Source organism: Loxodonta africana, chromosome 27 (assembly GCF_030014295.1).
Source record: "Loxodonta africana isolate mLoxAfr1 chromosome 27, mLoxAfr1.hap2, whole genome shotgun sequence".
Classification (NCBI taxonomy): Eukaryota; Metazoa; Chordata; class Mammalia; order Proboscidea; family Elephantidae; genus Loxodonta; species Loxodonta africana.
The window spans coordinates 31,894,392-31,909,039 of NC_087368.1; the positions used below are offsets into that span (position 1 = coordinate 31,894,392).

General features: G+C 40.4%; 1 protein-coding gene across 3 annotated transcripts in view; it reads right to left on the reverse strand.

The window, feature by feature from the left end:
- The window catches only part of DYNC1LI1 (dynein cytoplasmic 1 light intermediate chain 1), a 54,519-nt gene that overhangs the window by 20,115 nt on the left and 19,756 nt on the right, over positions 1 to 14,648 (reverse strand). For 2 of the 3 annotated variants that reach the window (XR_010319603.1, XM_010595535.3), the window contains exons 3-12: positions 13,955 to 14,071; positions 13,015 to 13,245; positions 11,820 to 11,989; positions 7,041 to 7,134; positions 5,120 to 5,255; positions 4,422 to 4,533; positions 2,044 to 2,103; positions 1,877 to 1,921; positions 1,099 to 1,219; positions 78 to 227 (exon numbers count right to left, since the gene is read on the reverse strand). Coding sequence is in view for 2 of the 3 variants with exons in the window: in XM_010595535.3 (XP_010593837.3) it covers positions 78 to 227; positions 1,099 to 1,219; positions 1,877 to 1,921; positions 2,044 to 2,103; positions 4,422 to 4,533; positions 5,120 to 5,255; positions 7,041 to 7,134; positions 11,820 to 11,989; positions 13,015 to 13,245; positions 13,955 to 14,071 (1,236 nt within the window). In the remaining variant the exon portion in view is untranslated. The remainder of the gene's footprint in view (positions 1 to 77; positions 228 to 1,098; positions 1,220 to 1,876; positions 1,922 to 2,043; positions 2,104 to 4,421; positions 4,534 to 5,119; positions 5,256 to 7,040; positions 7,135 to 11,819; positions 11,990 to 13,014; positions 13,246 to 13,954; positions 14,072 to 14,648) is intronic. The other variant, XM_064277426.1, reaches the window with a different exon arrangement.

Here is a 14,648-nt window from a genome sequence, read left to right on the forward strand (position 1 = left end):
TTTTAAAAGTGAATGTTGGCCGCTTGGTCTCATCTAGATGATTTTTTAAAAAAATAACTTGCTCTAGGCAACTCTACCTGACTTTTTGGAGGACGATGGCAGCCCACTGCTTCCACCTGCAGCCCCGCCTCCAGGACTCCCACCACCAGGGCCTCCTGGGGAGCCGCTCTTCTTACTCAGCAAGCTGTTGAAGAAATTTGCCAGGACACCTTCACTCGTGGCTCCAGCTGTAAGAAACAAACATGTTTACTCAGAACATTAGATATCTCCATAAGTTACTATTACAGTAATCACACACAGAAAACAACACACTTAAAATTTAAGAGCTGTATATTCCAAACTCAATTCTAGTTTGATAATTATGAAAAAACTGGAAAGTGGTTATCATTAAAAGGCGAAGAGCACTGTAAACAAGCAGACGTCAGGGGCAAGTACCTCACCCCTCTGAAAGGGGTTTTCGAAAATGTGACTATTGCAAAGTGTCTGCATCAAGCGTTACAAAAGTTACCTGATCCTCCCGGAAAACCAGAAGTTCCCTAGAGATAAAAGCGCAATTCGCAGGAGGGAAATACAAATAGAAGGGCAGTACTGGGGGAGGGGAGCTTCTTATTAGTAATTAAAGGATGCTGATTTTTTTTTTTTTTTTTTTTTTGATTAGGTTGTGGTAAAATTGCAATCGTCAACATTGATGGTATATAAAGCTGAGCCATCATTTGAAAAACAGTACCAAAGGTATAAAAATACACCGAGTCTCTGACCCACTAATCCCACTTATGGCAGTTGCTCCTACGGTAGGAACTATCATGCATGTAGGCTCCTCTTTATGTTAACTGCAGTTTCCCTACAACGAATACGACACACAACTTTCAAACAGCTGGTATCATGGATGCCAAAATGATGTTAATAAGCACATGATGTAAAATGGCTTACAATCTGATTAATTATGAGATTATACCTTCAGAGACAGAGACTAGAAGGTACTGCACAAAACTGGAAGTAGCTATGGTAAAAGGTAGAATTCTTTGTCAATTTCTTTCCACTGCAAAATGTACTGCACTGTTTTCTCCCAAAAAAAGAAAAAAAAAAACAGCAACACACCTTTCATGTTTGGATCAATTTTTTTTGACCCAGCAGGAATGGGTGACACGCTAGCAACGTTGGACGACACGGATCTGTTTGGTGTTCGAGGGGAGCCTCCTGGGACTCTTGGCGAGGCATCCTACATAAAAATAGGAAAACCACAATTAGAAACACCCAAAGCTGTCAATGTCACAGAAGTTATTATTATGAAAGGAAATTACTTTGCGACTGTCCCATATCCATCCTACTGGTACGTCTACACTGCAGGCCACTGACAAAAGTGTTAGCAACGGTGTCCTCATTATCAGAGAGTACTACAGGTCTACCGCATTTTAGAATACTAATTCTTCCTTCAATGGGAAAAGGACACACTGAGTAATTAGGTGTGGTTAAAAGTATAAGCTTGGGAGTCAGATCTGGGTTCCAACTCAGATTCGCATCCTTCCAGCTGTATAATCTCAGACAAGTCACCATCACCTCCAAACCCTTCATTTTTCCATCTGTAAAATGGGTTTAACAGCAGTACCTGCCTCCTAGGGCTGCTGAGGATTTGAGATAAATGGCTCACCACAATGAACGACACATAACAAACGTTTGCAAAATAGACCTTCACATGATTTAAATATCCAAAAAGGAAATGAAGCTTATCTTTTCAAACCTCACAAGAGAATTCCAGAATTCTGAATTCAAGTTTATATTAAAGCACACACACACGAAATATGTATACAATTAAGAAAAAAACTTAAACAATACATTCCACATCTTAATAAATTTTGTCAAACTCTGTAATACTGACCACAGGCCTTCCAGCTGCAGTTGGTGGCTGTTTTGATAAAAGGGTCTGGGAAAAGGAAAAAAAAGAATTCGAGTTCAGACATTCCTAGCATGTCCCACTGTACTTTAAAGAAAATGTGTGTGAACAATTTACCCACAGCGATTTCTGCTTCTCATGCAAATTCGTACCTGCAGCTTCATGAGAAACACCTGGTCATCTTCTGCTACAATCTCCTTCTCATGCACAAACTGGAACGGGCAGAAGTGAGTGAGTTTAAGGCACTACGCCAAAGCCATTAAGAACTTCCTCTCTCAATTAGATTAATTGAAAAAAAAAAAAGACAGTTCAGCACTACATCACCTATATATACTGTATTCGCATGGCTGAGCTGTCCCACCCAAGCCCCTAAGGCAGAGGTGTCAGATCACCTTCTGCGATGATGTAAACACTCTACATTTGTGCTGCCCACAATGGCAGCCACTAGCCACCTGTGGCTACTAAGTACCTGAAACGTGCCCGGTGCAACTAAGGAACCAAATTTTTAATTTTTCTTAATTCACATTTAAAAGCCTTATGTGTCTAGTGGCTACTGTACTGGAGAGCAAAACCCTAGAGGCCACAGGCATATCAATATTACTTATCAAATTTGCTAAACAACAATCGGGTGCTGTATCCCAGTAATAGCCCAGCTCAGTGAATATCAACTTAAATACGCAAATATGAATAACCATATACCTCTACCCTCTCCTGAGTAATGAGGGAATCGAGCCCACCTCCTGCTTCTATGCTGGCCATACAAGGTACTCCCTGGTCCATTTTCCTCCCAGCAGCCAGCGAGATCCTTTCAGCTCCCCGCTGTCCAGTTTTATTATTCTAATTTTCTATGGCACTGGAGATATTAGGCAATCAACTGTTGTAGCTGGGTACTTCCGGGTAGATTCCAACTCCTTATGACCCCAAGTGACAGAGCAGAACTTCCCCATAGAGGATTCTTGGCTGCAATCTTTATGGGAGCGGACTGCTAGGTCTTTCTCCCACGGAGCAGAGGCTCAGAATGGCCAGCCTTTCAGTCAGCAGCCAAGACCTTAACTGTCACGCCACCAGAGCTCCTTCAGTGCAATCCTTTTAAATAGTTACCAGATTATATCACTCCTCTGCTCAAACTCTCCAATTGCTTCCCACCTCACTCAGAATGGAATCCAAAGTCCATACTGCAGCCTAAGGGTAAGGCCCCACACACCGGAACTCTGCCTCCTGTCTCCCGCCCTCATTCGGGCGCCTTCCCAGACTCTCTGGCCAGCTCTCTTCACCCTGCTTTACTTTCACAACGTTGACCATCAGCTGGTCAGTTTACTGTTAGCATCACCCTCCCAGTGAGCGCCTGGTGCCCAGAACAGCCCTGCCTGGCCCTCGATAAATACTATGCAATCAAGAGGCAGAGGAGAGAATGGGGCAACTGTTGCTACTGTTATCTCGATGCAGGCATTTCTTTTAACAGACGTCCAAGCCAAATACTATGCTAACTGATGTCTCAGTTTTCATCTGACTTACTCATTACATATGAACAGAAGGCAGATGCTCTACGCTGTGCATGTTTGGATTCTTAAGAATCTTACCACATGTTAAATCAAAATGACTTTTTCCTGCAACACACATCCAACCCAAAGGTGAGTCGGTGAGATGTATTATACACAAATACTTATTTTTATACAACCTTTCGGAAACATCTATATCTAACTACAGGGCATCACATACCACGTGACATAAAATCTTAACATCGAGGCAGATGAAAGAAGAGTACCTCATGGGACCAGATTTTACCATCGCGTGAATGGCACACTGCAGTTAAGGCTAAAAAGTAAATGTAGAAACCGGAAGCTCTTGGATAGCTGTGGGGCTCCTGCGGGTAACTAATAACTGCAGAGAAGATTCAAGGTCTGTCTCAATAGGTAGAAGCCAAGAAAATCTTTCTCACATTTTTTTAGCTTCTGGCTGAGCGATAGATTGGAAAATTCACAGATTCTGACCATTCCTGACTGTTGAAAATCCAGTCACTCACGCCAATCCATAATTTCTAAGGGACTACGTTAGAAGAGAGAAGTCCTGGTGGCACAGTGGTTAAGCTCTCAGCTGCTAACTGAAAGATGGGAGGTTTGGCCCACCCGCCGCAGGAGAAAGATGTGGCAGTAGGCTACTGTAAAGGTTACAGCCTTGGAAACCCTATGGGGCAGCTCTGCTCTGTCCTACAGGCTCACAATGAGTCAGAACTGACTCTACGGCAAGGAGTCTGGTTTTGGTTATATTAGAAAGAAATGGAATCTGTACTAATATTTGCTAATATAAATATGCCAAAGACTAAGGGACAATTCAGCAACTGAATAGTTGATTTACATTTTGCTAAAACAGGTCCTTCTTGTGAACTATTCATCAGAAACACCCAAATTACAGTTAGAAACCCTCCAGATAAAGGAGAATCTCTGTGCCTTTCTCCTTTCAATGTTAAAGTGACAGAGTTCCCTCTCGATCTAAAAGTCAAAATACTGAGACTAAATACCAGAAGTGTTACCTTTCGGACAGGTGGTTTAGTTATGATGTCTTCAAAATTATCTTCTGGTTTTAATGTTTGAAAATTTTCATGTAATATTCCTATTTTCTTGTCATTATCCCACCCTGCTGGACTGGAAAGAAGTGTACATGATAAACTCTAAAGCATTTATATCATTGTTCTCATTCAATCCACAACCATGTAGGGGAGCAATCTGACCAATCATGGCCAACTAGTCTGCTTCTTATGATAATGCCCAAGTCGTGTTTTACTAATTATACACCTAAAATGATTATCAATCTTCCTGATTAAAAAATGCCATTAATAGTTTTTTTGGGGGGAAGGCTGTAATCATTATCTCCAAGTTTTATTCAGATAACTTTTTAAAAGCCCATCTAGATTACACATTGGGTCATTTATATATCATAATTAACTGAAGAATTAAGTAGATACAATACAGTGATTCATGCACCCGGTGGACAGTTTACTAGCAAAGGCTTTTCCAAAAAGGCTCAGGCCACCAGTAAATCTAAAAGGGAATGGTAAATAGATCAAAAAAAAAAAAAAAAAAGCAGGTTATAAATATAGCAATCTACGGGCCGATTCTCATCTACTCAGCACAAAAAGGTCTACTGGTCCCACTTTAAAACTGAAAACCATGGCTCACCAAACAGCAGCATCAATACAAGATAAAATAACATACTTAAGACTATACTTACATAAATACTGCATCTTTTTCCACAACAACAGCAGGAATCTTATAGGGAAATCCATATAGCTTCTGAACGATGTATTTATACACTAAATCTATATTTTTGTTTTCTTTTACTGAAGTGTAAATAAGGGCTGCACCATCTGAGTAATACCGGTAATTAAAGAAAAACTTGGACAAATTCCATGAACAGATATCATAAAGTTCTGGGTTCTGAACTTAAGATTTACATCTATGTGTTTATTAGTTTCAAAAATAACTTCCATTTTATATAATAATTTCAAAAGTATACTTAAATACGAGCTAAAATGCAAATACAACAGTCTTTACATAACCATTTAGGAGGGCAAAAGTTCCGTTAAGCTGAGAGAGTAGGGGCAGATGTAGTAACACGACACTATTACGCCTCTACGCTCAAGTGTTTTTTATCCTTCCTAAGTTTCATGACCGTTTTCTCTGCCTTTTGAACAAAAATGTATGCACTAATGTCTCCTGCAGTTTTTACTAATCCCAGGAATTAGGACTTTGGGGACAAAGCTTGGGAGACCCACTGATGAGAGAAGGTGAACCAGTGGGGGTACTACCAAGAAGCCTTCTAAGAACGACTCAAGGCAAAAGTAAATCTCATGACCCAAACTTGAGATAAAACAACCTCACATTAGGTATTCATTAAAGCAGGTCCTACCTTGGATGTTTTATTCAAAAAGACACGATGGATCAAAAGACCAAAGGCTAAAAAAAAAAAAAAGAAAAGATAAAGGAGAAGTCTGAGATCCCACAACCACGCGGTGGCCGTGTGCCCACAAGAGAGAAGGTGTCTTAGGCTGAAGGGAAATGCCGAGAGCGGTCTAACTTCTTTAGCTGGGATTTTCCAGGACTGGCCTGGGGTTTGTGAACCTAAAAGCGACACTGTTAAATGCTACTTAACTTGGTGTAAAGCTTGGGAGAAACAAACATCATAATCTTAGTAAAGGCTTAATTGTGTGAACTTTTCATTAACGATCTTCCCCATAATGAGAGCTGATTTATGATAATTTGGATCGTTTCTACAGCTAAAAAATTTATACTGCCATTAAAATTTAAAATATTTTACATAAAGATTATTTAAAATCATCACACTCACTACCAAACAAATACCTCACTATCTGGAGATGACTTCCCACCTTCTGGACACTTTTAAAATCAACCAGTGTTAAAGGTCTGTAATTTAATGGACAATTTCCCTCCTGATCACACTTCTATATTTACATTTTCTAGCACTGCATTAAATAAATGCTTAAAGACACTATCTGTTCTCAAATTTTCTAATCTGCAAAGATAACAAATAGGTTATAGGTATTTCTACTTCAATTATGCTTTTTGTTTTCTTATTAAAGATTCTTACATAGGTGAGTACCCTTTAACTCAACTCAGCCGTTAGGTGACATAAGAAGAAGGTCCATGGAGAGGACAAGGGGAGAGGGAACCCACTGGGGTCAAGTGACCTTATTCAGCTAGTCCATTAATAAAGACTATCTGTGAACTGCGGACACTATAAACACGTGTGTATAACTTGTTATTAATATCTACTCCTAGTATCATCTCTTTTTTTTTTTAGACCCAAAAGCTTTGGTTGGGGAATCCAACTGCAAAGTATCTGATCCAAGGGCAGTATTTTCCATGTAAGATTGATCGATTTTAAGCAGTCCTTTAAACAAAGCATATTAAAGGTATCTATTTTGATACTCGTTTTATATCTCAAAACACCCAGGTACAAATCATTTGAGAACTAAAATGAAAACCTGAGATCTAAAATCAAATTTCTAACCCAAGGCCGGAGGGAAAACATTAAAGGAATTTCTACAGTCCGTCAATTTAATTCCTTTGCTTCAGAAAACAAATAACATTAGGTAAGGTACACAGCGACAATCAATGTATTAAAAGGATACACTGTAAACAAAACTTCCGGATATGTGACTGAATAAAATCAAAATGCTCGTCTCTGTAGTCATGCTCTTTCTCCAATATGCTAATGGCATCACACTGTTGAGGTAACAGTTAAAAAGAACAATACAAGATTAACTTTAAATTATCAAAATTAAATATCATGATTTACACAGTTCAATTTTGGATGGGGGAAACTGAAAAGGAGAACTTAGACTATCAACCACCCCTAGATAGCTAAGGATTTCTGGCTGTGCTTTGTATCTTTTTATGATGCTCTCAAGTTCCATAAAGTGTAAGTCAGTATTACACTTTCAAAATACACATGTATAATCACTCATAATGTGAACTTAGAAACATGTCCACCTTTGTCAGGCTCTCTAACATTAACTATAAATCATCAGGAACCTGTAAGTCATTAGACAGTTGTTTAGAAAACATCTAAACTTCGACATAGAAGCACGTGGTAAATAACCTTTAAGTTGACCTTGAACAAGCATGCGGTGATCAAAGAAGACATCGCTGATATTTGTAAACTAGCCTTGAGACATAAACCTAAACAATCTCCCTAATCTCTAACCTTGAAGAAAAAATGTGACATTCGGCTCATCTCTAACCCTGAAGAAAAGATACAACATACATGCCTTTGACTTCACAGTGGCCCTCATCATGTGAGGCCAATGTGGGAATTTCACATATGGACCCTGAACTTCTGCTCGCCCACTGAGAGAAGGCAGAGGGATCTTTCTCTAGTCTCTTACTCTTTCCTGAAGACCAAAAGCCTGCTGAGGCTCTGCCCATAGCCAAAGACTGCAGACTTCGGCTATGAGGTTCGAGCTGTGTGTGGTCAAGCCTTCCTCCTGAGATCTCTCATAAAAGACAAACGCCTGAAGTCTAAAGGCTGGGACTCTAACCACAGAATAACAGTGTAATTGTAAATTCTGCCTCCCCAGTTCTAAATGAATGTTGCGAGGTCTTACTTGTTTGCCTTGCCATGACTACTTTGCTACAACAATGAGTTTATGCATGACAAACCTGAGTATTTCTCTCTTAATTTTCTAAAATAAAATCCTGCACAACAGGTTGAAGTCTTAAGACTAAACGATCATTTTCTTTCTTTAAAAAGCACTGACTTTTGTGGTACATTGAATGTGGTGAGAACGCCAAGAAGAAGGCTTTTTTTCCCATAAAGGGGTTATTAACAGGACAAGCTTATACCGACTGGTCACATTTGCTAACTACTTCTGTTCTAGAACAAAGTTTTCGAGATCTATTCCAGCTCTATGAAACACTTCTGTATATCCAGGGAGTCTCCACCTCACACCATTTTCTCTTTTTTGTTGCCCTGTTTATCTGATAATTCTTAACTGACCTTCATTTGTTTTCTGGTGCTTTTATGCACTTTCACCACCATCTCAACAGGAACAAAATACGGGAATGACAGGTTATTTTTGAAATGCTACCTGAAGAATCAATGAAAGAATTCTAAATTCTATCTTAAGGAAAAAAAAAAGAGAGGGAGAAGACGTTTGATTCAAACACCGTATCATCCAAATTATTTCTCCAAAACCCTTCTGAATTGAGAAATATAAACAGAAACATTTATTAATGTCCGTTATACCCATTATTAGTTTGGGGTCGGATTTGGTGTGCACAGTCTCTCCTTGCATAAGCTGAGGTAGCATGTTTGCCATTTTATACAACTGAGAGCGAGTCTCTCAAATGATTAAAGACACTTATCATCAAGGCACTTCTGCTAAAGCATGGTAGTTCAGTGGAGGTTTTAACTGAAACCACAGGATCTGGGTCTAAGGCAAGAAACTTTCTCTTTCTCTCAGTCTCAGTTTCCAGTCCCTAAACCCTGGACTTGAGCCATCACAACACATCCGTGTAACACGTTCTTCCATCCTCCTACACACTGAAAGGTGGCAGACCTGATAGCTGAGTCTACGAGATACAGGAGACGGTCTTCCCAGCTTGGAAACTTTATGAATCTATGACTTATCTGATATTGACTCAGGACTCTTTAAATTTAACCTTTCTCCTTTGGAAAATAAGATTGCTTTTTATGAAGCAAGTTGTGGCAAAGCAGGGACACAGCTCTTTGCCAAACCAAAGAAAATGAAAACAAACCACTCGCAAAGCGATGCCAACATGCACTTCTAAAAATACACTTGTATAGGAAAGGTGTAAGTAACGACTAGCTGCACCAGACTCACCACCTGAAAGGCTGACGATAAACCTTCATCATCGCAAACGCTGCCCTCCAACCCTTTGGTACTGATAAGTTTTACGTTAAATGCTACAAAAATGAGCTACGTTTTAAAACGTTTTTATCATTTCTACTGCAAAGATGAATAAATTCTGTACCTTCTCTCAATTTATACGTGGTAACTTTAGATGTTACAAAAAACATGAATAATTTTAGGTCTCAGAAGGGTTTATGTTCTGTCATTTTCTTAACTCCTCCATGAATGCTGACTCGACAGCACCTCACAACAACACTCCACGCATTACAAACAGCAAAAATATAGCACTTAGGACAAAATGAGAAGATGAACTTGAGCTATGAATTATTTTTAAAGGAAATCTGAAATTTTATAAGACGTGTATACAGTCACAGACTAAGTTAGCCGAAGTTTGATAATCGTGATCGTATAGGAACATCCTAAGAAAAAAGGAAATGAATGGCAGCGATGGCTGCAAACATGGTGAACTAACTGATGTCACTTAATTGTACACATAAAATGGCTGAAATGGTAAGTGTTGTCATACACATTTCACCACAATAAAATTTTTTTTTAATTATTTAATGTTAAAAAATATTTTATTACATAAAAAACTAGCTACCAAAAAATTGAACTATCGCTTTGCCTATAATTACATCTACTAAATGATAGTGCTATTACTGTTGGGTGCCGTGAGGTCAGTTCTGACTCACAGCGACCCGATGTACCACAGAACACGTTGCCCAGTCCTGCACCATCCTCACAATCGCTGCTGTTTGAGCTCACTGCTGCAGCCACTGCGTGATTCCGTCTCATTGAGGGTCTTCGTTTTTTGCTGACCCTCGCAATGGCTCACATAGAGTGTTTTCGCTGTGAGCCACTGATTGTTGTTCGGCAGCTGCTGTGTGGCCCGAAGACTCCGTTCTTTCTCATCGCGGACCTGGCGCCAGCCCAGGTAGAGGGCGAAGCCGAAGAGCACCAAACGCATGCCGAGTCCCACTGCCCCAGCCAGGTAGACCAGCACCAACACCAGCAACCGCCACCCGAACGAAGTCAGCAACTCAAGGGCCTCGCCCACTGCTCCTGGTCCGGCAGATTGGCCCCGAGAACCCGGGTCCGACATCCAAGCAGGATGTCTTTCTCCAGGGACTGGTCCCTCCTAATAACACGTTCAAAGTACGTGAGATGAGGTCTTGCCATCCTTGCTTCTAAGAAGCATTATTCTGGCTGTACTTCTTCCAAGACAGGTGTGTCTGTTGTTCCGGCAGAATATGGTATATTCAATATTCTCTGCCAACATCATAATTCAAAGGCATCACTTCTTCTCTGGTCTTCTTTATTCACTGTCCAGCTTTCACATGCATATGAGGTGACTGAAAACACCACGCCTTGGATCAGGCACACCTTAGTCCTCAAGGTGACATCTTTGCTTTTTAACACTTTAAACAGGTCATTTGCAGCAGATTTACCCAATACAATACACGTCATGTCATTTGATTTCTTGACTGCTGCTTCTATGGGTGTTGATTGGGGATCCAAGCAAAATGAAATCCTTGACAACTCCTAGCTTTCCCGTTTATCATAATGTTGTTTATTGGTCTAGTTGTGAGATTTCTGTTTTCTTTGTTGAAGTGTAATCCATACTTTAGGCTGTAGTCTTTAATCTTTGGCAGTAAGTGTCTCAAGTCCTCTTCACTTTCAGCAAGCTAGGTTGTATCATCTGGATACTTCGGGTTGTTACTCAGTCTTCTTTCAATCCTGATGCTGCGTTCTTCGTAAAGTCCAGTTTCTCAGATTATTTGCTTAGCATACACGTTGAATAGGTGTGCTGAAAAGATACAGCTCTGATGCACACCTTTCCTGACTTTAAACCACACAGTATCCCCTTGTTCTGTTCAAACAACTGCCTCTTGGTCTATGTACAGGTTCCACATAAGCACAATTAAGTGTTCTGGAATTCCCATTCTTTGTAATGTTATCCATAGTTTGTTAGGATCCACACAGTCGAATGCCTTTGCACAGTCAATAAAACACAGGTAAACATCTTTCTAGTACTCCAGGCTTTCGGCCAGGATCCATCTGACATCAGCAATGACATGCCTGGTTCCACGTCCCCTTCTGAATCCAGCTGGCATTTCTGGCAGCCCCATCAATGTGCTGTGCTACAGCCGTTTCTGAATGATCTTCAGCATAATTTTACTTGTGTGTGATATTAATGATATTGTTTCATCATTTCCACATTCTACTGGATGCTATTATTCCACTAAACTATTACACTAAATAATACAATAAAGCATTATTGCACAATGACATCTAATTAGAATTAGAAAAATGAAACAACGAATATTTGAAATAACATTTTCTTTCCAAGAAATTATTATGATCACAAGACCAACATGTGAATATCATTCAATACTTTATATACTATTACTTCTATTTCTTCGGAAAAATTATCTAGGAAATCTAATGAGTCAGCTCCAAAAGAAGCCTGGAAACAAAACCAGCTGTTCGTCCTTGGTGACCATCAGCAGCGGAGTCTCTGGGAAGCACACTGACCTTTGTGCAAACCACCAGTACTGGGATGCCCAAGTTATGTGTAAGCGTATCCGCGCCCAGAGGTAAGACCACGCTGTCGTCCTTGTCTTCCTGCGACGCAGTGTTCCTTCTCTGGGGGGAAGGTGGGAAATCTTCTCCTGGCTCTACATATTCCTGGAAGTCTCTAATGACTGAAAGTCAAATAATTTAATACAGAGTTTAAAAACTGCTTTCTTTAAGCAGACAGATTTTTCTGTCATAGTCTAAATATGCATTTTACTAGACTTTATACTTATTTGGGTATAACAGAAGAAATGAAAAGGGTATGAGAAATCTATTTCGAAGTCAGTACATAAACACTGGACCCACGCTGAGTAAGAGCAGGCACAGGGCGGTGCGGGGTGGCCCCAAAGAGTGGGGCTCTACCCAGGCCTGCTTCGATCTGCACAGAATACTCTGGCCAAGGCACAATCTGCTTCCTGCTCTCTACCTTCTCAAACTCACAAACCACGAAAGGATAAAAGAAATTACATGCAAAGAAAAAGCCACTATACAATCTCTGTAAATGACCAATTATTACCTGAAAGTTATTATCAGCTAACAATAACAAAGAAAAGTCGCATTTCATCTGTAGTATGTATATTTAAGCAAAGCACAGCACTGGCAAATGAAGAGCACTCAGTAAAATTTAGAAATAATGTGACTGGCTTACAGCCTCTTAAAAATGACCCATATCCTTTTCATAATTTCCATGAAAATTTCCAATACACATGGTGCATACAAAACACATACTTTGTAAACCATGAAACCAGCTTCACCTCTTTACGTTGCTAATGTCTTAGCAGACACATTTCATTCTGACCCGGCTGGTAAGGCTGCTTTGCGTATCAGGAGCAGAAACGGCTGGAAATGAACAGCTGGACAAAGATCCACAGTGCTGCTCACTCTAAAAACGTATTTTCCAAAATGAACACACACAGCTTTCTGGCAAGGAGAAAGAGCATCTTCTACTCAAGAGGCTGCTACTATGTACACGTTTCTAATTTGAAACTATACTGAAACCCAGCATGTCGATAAGCTGAACTTCAAAAACGGCAGTCACGTTATACTTCCTTCATTAAACCTTAATCACGGTGAAAAAAAGCCTTAATGATGACTATCGTCAGCAAAGACATTCCGTGTGTGAAATCTGTGTTAATATTTCTGGACTACTCACGCTTTTGTTCCATTTCTTTCATTTCTTCAGGAGGAATTTTCAGTTTGTCAATATGCTCTCTAACAACACTTGCCCATTTCTGTAAAGAATCCAAAGCAGTCCAAGGCTTTGACATATCAACAACCAGCATCACTAGCGTGTCCTTCAGAGAAATGGCTTCCAGCGAAAACTGAAGGAGGCCTTTGAGATACAGAGCCCCGTCTAAGATCCATACATTACATCTTGTTTGATCTACAACAGACAAAAGAAGGTTACCAAGGCAACAGGATTAAGTTACCTTGCCATTCAACTGACAATACTGCTCGGTATTTTAGGGCATCTCCACAGGAGACATCCACCGGCTTTGACAGGATTCAACTATGAGGTCACATTCACCAAAAATAAACCTGAAGAGGTTCGACTGCCCACACAGCACCAGCAGCCTCTCCTTCATATTTCTCAACCCAAACCAGAGACTGCATGACATATTTATAGTCTTACCATCAGCAGACAGGGCCACACATATTCAAGATGTTTTACACAAAAAAGAGAAGGCAAGTGATCTAGAGATGAAAACATGGCTGATCAGATGAGAAAAGCTGGGGAGTAGATGACATTTTTATGTCAGAAAATGAGAAGGAGGTGAAAAGGGAGTCAGCAAAACAACCGGAGGATAGTCTTATCTCATTATCTGAAGGACAGTGAAATAAAAAATACAGATTCTTCCAGACTGGCGAGAAAGCTAAGGTCTGCCTGCTGGAATACCCTAAGATGTTTACAAGTATCATTATGAATCCCCATCCCAAACCAGTAAAACTATGCCTGGACACAAATAGTTACTGACAGGCACGCCTCCGTGGGCCTCCTACTGAAGACTGACGCGCTAGGTCAAAGGCTAACGTAAGCAGCAGCGTCTCAGAAAGACCTCAAGGGGCTCACGCTGCAAACAAACGACACTCACCGTCCCTGTCTTCATCGTGCACGTTTAAGTACAAATATTCCAGTCCTCTTCCTTTCTTGTACTCCTCTATTCCCTGAATTTTTCTTATTAAGCTTGTTTTTCCAGCTCCATCTTCACCTAGATACATAAAAAATGGGAAAAAATTATTGATTATTATAATTTGGGTTATTTGGATGGTGTCTGGTGCCAACTAGAATTGGCTTCAACCAAAAAGGTAATTTGACGAAAGAAAACGGGTAGCCACAGAGCCAGAGATGCGGACTCTACTTGCACCAGGATTCTGCTCTTCTCGTTAAATCTCATTTTACCCTATTACCAGCAGCTTTGTCCGTGGGTATTTTTCAGGGGCTGGGTCCTTAAGCAGTGCAAATGGTTTGCACTCAACTTACTCACCTAAAGGAAACCTTGGTGGTGTACTGGTCAAGAGCTACAGCTGCTAACAAAAGGTGAGCAGTTCAAATCCACCAGGTGCTCGCTCCTTGGAAACCCTATGGGGCAGTGCTACCCTGTCCTATAAGGTCGCTTTGAGTAGGAATCGACTCAACGGCAATGGGTTTGATTTGGTGGTTTTTTACTCACCTAAAAGTTGGCAGTTTGAACCCACCCAGCCGTGCCACGAGAGGAAGCCTGGCTATCTGCTTCTGGAAAGATTAGAGCCAAGAAAACCTTCTGGAGCTCAGTTCTACTCTGAAAC